General features: G+C 49.5%; 1 protein-coding gene across 2 annotated transcripts in view; it reads left to right on the forward strand.

Moving 5' to 3' along the window:
• UCMA (upper zone of growth plate and cartilage matrix associated) overlaps window positions 1-6,741 on the forward strand; it is a 30,719-nt gene extending 23,978 nt beyond the window's left edge. For both annotated transcript variants that reach the window (XM_064368430.1, XM_064368431.1), the window contains one exon: window positions 6,304-6,741. In XM_064368430.1, coding sequence (XP_064224500.1) covers window positions 6,304-6,401 — 98 coding nt within the window. In that variant the 3' untranslated portion in view covers window positions 6,402-6,741. The remainder of the gene's footprint in view (window positions 1-6,303) is intronic.

Consider the following 6,741-nt stretch of genomic DNA (forward strand, 5'->3'; position numbering starts at 1 on the left):
CAGAAAACACCTTGCCTTCTACCCTCTCACCTCCCCCCACCGCCACCAGCATCAACATCTACAGCCCATCTTCAGACTCCAGTTCATTCAGAAGCATCAGAAAATGTTTGCATGGTTTTCTGTGGCTTTATGCTTCTCCTGTTTGTATCCTCTTCGCTAAGCCTTGGTTTTTTTTGTTTGTTTGTTTGTTTTTTTTTTGCTTACTAGCAAAACAATAAAGAGTAGGAAGGGCCCAGGGAGGCCAGGCGTTCTGGGGGACTGAGGTAGGTGGATTACTTGAGGTCAGGAGTTCAAGACCAGCGTGGCCAACATGGCGAAACCCGGTCTCTACTAAAAACACAAAAAATTGGCCAGAGATGGTGCTGCACACCTGTAGTCTCAGCTACTTGGGAGGCTGAGGCAGGTGAATTGCTTGAAACCTGGAGGGGAGGTTGCAGTGAGCAGAGACCGCACCATTGCACTCCAGCCTGGGTAACAGAGCAAGACTCCGTCTCAAAAAAGAAAGAAAAGGCCCAGGGAGCCCAGCATCCCTGGCCAGGCAATCCACAAGCCTTGTTCCCATGCTCATCCCCTCGGCAGACAGCGTTCCTCTCTGCCCTCAGGAAGTGCTGGCCTTGCCAGGGCTCGGTGGAGGATGGTATGGCTGGGGACACAGGTAGAGAATGCTGTCTTTGAGCCACAGCCTCCCAAGGGGTGGGATTTAATTTTGTTGTCTATGAAGTACTCTCAAGGGTCACCCACAGCAAACATCCTTAGAACCATTTAATGGGAATCACACCAGTGTACCAGAGTGTGTGTGTGTGTGTGTGTGTGTGTGTGTCTCTACTTATTTTCCTTCCTTCCTTCCCCCCACCTTTCCTTTTTTCTGTTTTCTCTCCCTCCGTCTCCCTCCCTCCCTCCCTCCCTCCTTCCTCCCTCCCTCCTCCCTCTCCCTCCCTCTTCCCTCTCCCTCCCTCCCTCCTCCCTCTCCCTCCCTTCCTCCTCCCTCTCCCTCCCTCCCTCCTTCCTCTCCCTCCCTCCCCCTCTCCCTCCCTCCTCCCCCCACCTCGTTTCTCTCTCTTGTTTCTCTTTCTTTGTTTCCTTTTTTTTTTTTTTTTCCAAGTCTCACTCTGTTGCCCAGGCTGGAGTGCAGTGGCTCACTCCACTCACTGCAACCTCCGCCTCTGAGTTTAAATGATTCTCCCGTCTCAGCCTTCTGAGTAGCTGGGATTACAGGTGTGCGCCACCATGCTCAGCTAATTTTTGTGGTTTGGGTGGAGACAGGGATTCACCATGTTGGCCAGGATGGTCACGACTTCCTGACTTCAAGTAATCTGCCTGTCTCGGCCTCCCAAGGAGCTGGGATTACAGGTGTGAGCCATGGTGCCCAGCCTCCTCCCTCCCTCCCTCCCTTCCTTCTTTCTCTTTATTTCTTTTGTTCTCTTTCTTTTCATTCTTTCGTTCTTTTTTCTTTCTTTTCTTTCTTCCTTTCTCCAAATTTCAAGATTGTAATGCTCCTGAGGAAAATCACCTGGTACCTCCTGGGTGCACGTGAACTTGGACGTGAGGCCTCGGTTTAGGTCACCTTTGTTGGAGAGTCGGCTCTTTCAGTTTTCCTGGCTGTTTGCTCTGATGGACTGGGGAGGTAGCACCCTTGGAAGGCATCTCTTAGTGAAAAAGAAAGCAGCCCTGGGTACCAAGTGCTGCAGGCTATGCCCACTGCCCTGCAGGTGGCACCTGGCTGAGCCCTGCGAACAGGTGTTGGGCTTGGATCCTGGCAAATCAAACTCTCTTAGGGACATACTGGGAAAAATTCAGGCCGTCACAGCTTGGAAGCACACACTTCTGCTAGAGATGTGTTTATCTTGGTGAGCAGCTTGGGGAGAAGCATTTAAAAGTTGAGAATGTGGCCTTCAAAATTCCGTCAGTGTGATTTTGACTCACACTATTAAAATAGCATTTTATTTTGAGCAGTTTAAAATGTTTTAGGTCCAAAGCTCTGGCGAGTTGATGGAAAAACATTCACCGTTTCCCCTTTCGTGATGAATTCGGGATGCAGGGTTGGGCGCTTGCAGGTCCTCTGACAGGACAGCAAGGCAGGAGACACTGGGTCTCACCCACACAGATGGAAAAAACACAGGTCTTTGGGGACTGCGGTTCCTGAAGCTGTTGTCCTTGAGCCCTTGCTCTGCCAGGCACTGTAAGGGACCACCTAATCCTTACGATCTGCCTCTGAGACAGGACTTGTAATTTCCAGCTAATGGTTTCAAAAATTGAGGCTTAGGCTGGGTACCGTAGCTCACACCTGTAATCCCAGAGCTTTGGGAGGCCAAAGTGAGAGCATGGCTTGAAGCCAGTAGTTTAAGACCAGCTTGGACAACAAAACGAGGTCCCATCTCTACAAAAGAAAAAAAAATTTAATTTAAAAAAATAAGCTGGGCATGGTGGCATGTGCCTGTAGTCCCAGCTACATGGGTGGTCGAGAGAGGAACGCTTGATCCTGGGGAGTTCAAGGCTAGAGTGACTATGATTGCGCCACTGCACTCCAGCCTGGGCAACAGAGCAAGACCCTGTCTGGAAAAAAAAAAAAACACAACAAAAATTAAAAACTGAGGCTTAGAAAGGATACGTAAATACCCAAGGAGACGCCGCTAGTAGATAGCCCTCGCATTACAACGCCAAGGCTTATTGGCCAGCAGAGCTCTTGTTCTTGTAAATCAAGGATGAGCACATGTGCAGAGGGCTTGGAGAGCTTCTTTGATCCAGGAATTGGCCCGAGGATGGAGGGAGGAGGTGGAAGTAGTTTCAATCTTCTTTCCTCTCCCTTGCCTGTGACTCACAGCGCTGCACCGCAGCCTGCTTGCCTGAAACCATCCCTGGGGTGATGCTCGAGGCATCTGACTTCCAAGCCCCTCTCTGAGGTCCCTGATACACCTGTCAGTCAGGACCCTGGTTTCATCTAGCTGCTGTCTTCTGTCTTATCTAACCAAGTCACCTATTCTTTTTTTTTTTTGAGATGGAGTCTCTTTCTGCTGTCCACTTGGAGTGCAGTGGCATGATCTCGGTTCACTGCAACCTCCGCCTCCCAGGTTCAAGCGATTCTCCTGCTTCAGCCTCCCAAGTAGCTGGGAGTACAGGTGTGTGCCACCACGCCCGGCTAATTTTTGTATTTTTAGTAGAGACGGGGTTTCACCATGTTGGCCAGGCTGGTCTTGAACTCCTGACCTCAGGTGATCCACCTGCCTCAGCCTCCCAAAGTGCTGGGATTACAGATGTGAGCCACAGCACCCAGTCCGGTGTCATCTATTCTAAGGGTAACTGATAGCAGTTGGATATTTGACATCTCCCCAAAGTACTTACTTCATAAAAGGAATGCCAAGTGGGCATCATGGCTCATGCCTGTAATCCCAGAACTTTGGGAGGCCAAGGTGTTAAGCCCTGGCAACATGAGACCTTGTCTCTATTAAAAATTAGGCAGGCGTGGTGGTGCATGCCTGTAGTCCCAGCAACTTGGGAGGCTGAGGCTGGAGAATCACTTGAACCCAGGAGGCTGCAGTGAGTTATGATTGTGCCACTGCACTTCTGCCTGGGCAATAGGATGAGAACTTCTCTCAAAAACAAAAACAACAAAAACCAGGACGTTGAATCAACATCTACGTGAAAACCACACTCTCAGGGTTGGCAAAGAGTAGCTGCTCTACTAGGCTTGAGAAATGTCTGAAAGAGCCGAAGGTAAACACGCAAAACTCTGGCCTGGGCCTGGCTCTGTGAGCTCCAGGCTGCCCCTGGGCTACTAGGTACCTAATGGGATTTTCAGCACCAAGGGGAGCGCCAGCTCCGTGCTCACATAGGAAGGAAACGCTCCTGGCAGGCGTGGTGCCTCAACATGCCCTGGTCACTGGGCTGGGCACCTAACTCGGCCTGAGCACATGGCTCTCACAGGTGCTAAGGACTAAAGCGACATCCCCATTCCTCACACCCTGAAGCCACCAGACAGTCCTGTTGGCCACTGCCACAGAGGATGAAACCAGTTTCAGTTTCACTGGCACCAAAATGAGGTTCGTGGGCGTTTTGGTGAGGTCCACATTTGAGGAAACAGCAGTAAGAAAGACATCTTGGTTCTTTAATTCTTGACATCATCTCTTAGGACTTCCCATCCTTACAACATCTTTGACAAATGCTTTTTAAATATGTGGTAAAACATATATAACATAAAACTTGCCATTTAAACTTTTTCTTTCTTTCTTTCTTTTTTTTTTTTGAGATAGGTTTTGCTCTGTTGCCCAGATTGTAGTGCAGTGGTGTGACCACAGCTCACTGCAGCCTCAACCTCCTGGGCTCGAGGGATCCTCCCACCTCAGCCTCCCACGTAGCTGGCACTATAGGCATACACCATCACACCTGGCTAATTTTTTAAATTATTACTTTGTAGAGACGATGTCTTGCTATGTTGCTCAGCCTGGTCTCAAACACCTGGCTTCAAGCGATCCTCCCAGCTTGGCCTCCCAAAGTGCTGGGATGACATGCGCGACCCACCATGCCCAGGCTAAAGTATTTTTAAGTGTGCAACTCGGTAGCATTTAGTACATTCCCTGTGCAGTGATCACTGCTATTTCCAAACCCTTACATAGTCTCAAATAGAAACTCTGCATCCACTAAGCAATAACTTGGCATTCCTCCCTCCCAGTAGCCTTTGGTAACCTCTCTTTTTAATTTTTTTGGTCTCTGTAAATTTGCCTATTCTAGACATGTCATATAAGTGGAATCACACACTATTCATCTTTTTGTGTCTGGGCTTCTTTCATGTAGCGCATATATATATATATTTTTTTTTATTTTATTTTTGTTATTTTTTAATAATGGAGTCTTGCTCTATCGCCCAGGCTGGAGTGCAGTGGGAAGATCTTGGCTCACTGCAACCCCCACCTCCCGGGTTCAAGTGATTCTTCTGCCTCAGCCTCCCCAGCAGCTGGGATTACAGGCGCACACCACCATGCCCAGTCAATTTTTGTATTTTTAGTAGAGACGAGGTTTCACCATGTTGGCCAGGTGCTAGGATTACAGGTGTGCGCCACTGTACCCAGCCCACTTAGCATAACATTTTAAAGGTTTATCCATGTTGTAGCATGTGCCAGAACTTCATTACTTTTTGTGGCTAAATTTTACACACACACATGCCACATTTTGTTATTTCTTTGTTGATGGGCACTGGGGTTGTTTCCACCTCTTGGCTATGGTGAGTAGTATTGCTACAAACATTCACGTACAAGTATCTGTGTCCCTGTTTTCAATTCTCTTGGGCATTTTTTTTTTTTTTGAGACAGGATCTCACTCTGTTGCCCAGGCTGGAGTGCAGTGGCACAATCTTGGCTCACTGCGGCCTCCACCTCTTAGGTTCAAGTGATTCTCATGCTTCAGCCTCCCAAGTAGCTGGGATTACAGGTGCATGTCACCATGCCTGGCTAATTTTTGTGTTTTTTTTTTGGTAAAGACGGCGTTTCACCACATTGACCAGGTTAGTCTTAAACTCCTGACCTCAGGTGATCTGCTGGCCTCGGCCTCCCAAGTCAAAGTGCTGGGATTACGGGCATGAGCCACTGCACCTGGCCAATCCCAGCACTATGGGAGGCTGAGGCAGGAGGATCGCTTGAGACCAGGAGTTGGAGACTAACCTGGACAACAGTGAAATCCCATCTCTACAAAAAAATTTAAAAATATAGCTGGCATGGTGGCACAGGAGGCTGAAGTGGGAGGATCGCCTGAGCCCTGGGAAGTTGAGGCTGCAGTGGGCCATGATCACACCACTGCACTCCAGCCTGGGTGACAGACTGAGACCCTGTCTCAAAACAAAACAAGAAAGAAAGAAAAGAAAGAAAATTAATTCAGAAACAGTGTGGAAGAGAAAACTCCAAGTCGACTGATTTCCTTCATGTTTTCGAGGCATGGTTTGTCGTCCCTTTTTTTTCTTGCACGAGTCCATTCCTGCTACTACGTTGCTACTTTTTCATCTCGTGTCTGGGTTGCTGTCTCTTTGAAACAGGGCTGCATAAGCCTCTGTCGGCCTAAACTAGCTGTGCAGGCAGAAGAGCCTGAGATGCCCAGCCCTGGTCTACACCTGCCTGTGACCTTTGCCCATCTGGCCCTGGCCTATAGGCAAGGCCTGTCAACTCTGGGTCCTCACTAGCCCTGGCCTTCTCTCACCAGGAGTCACAAGCACTCTCAGTGCAGGTCACCACAGGGCAGGGGTTGGGCTGACGGCTGCTGGGCTGAGTGGCAGGTCAGAGTCTCCCTGTCGGAACAGGTGGCTTTGCCTTTCCTCCTCAGAGCAGGAAGAGAGGAGCCGGGAGGCTGTGGAGCAGTGGCGCCAGTGGCACTATGATGGCCTGTACCCGTCCTATCTCTACAACCGCCACCACATCTGATCCCGTCCTGAAGCCAGCCGAGAAGATGAGGCTTGTAGCACACATTGCCATTCCCGTGTTCCAGCAATCTTTCCCATGCAAACCGGCCCTTCAGAGGGTCTCAGCTTGGAGTCTGCATTGGCTGGCAGCCCCAGAAAAGACACATGCCTTTCCTTCCAATGTGTGAACGTGCCCTGGCTTTCACCTCTTTGCAGACCATCTTCCGAGGTGAGCAATCGCCTGCGGGGCCTCTTAGCACCAAACCTACAGCAGCTTCCCCCCGCTTCGTTCCCAAGCAAAAGAATCACAGTCAAGAATCACATGTTTGCTTATGGCTTACAAATAAATACACTGAATCAAC

This window comes from Aotus nancymaae, unplaced genomic scaffold, assembly GCF_030222135.1.
Source record: "Aotus nancymaae isolate 86718 unplaced genomic scaffold, 86718_ANA_hifiasm-v0.15.2.pri h1tg000077l, whole genome shotgun sequence".
In the NCBI taxonomy this organism is placed as follows: Eukaryota; Metazoa; Chordata; class Mammalia; order Primates; family Aotidae; genus Aotus; species Aotus nancymaae.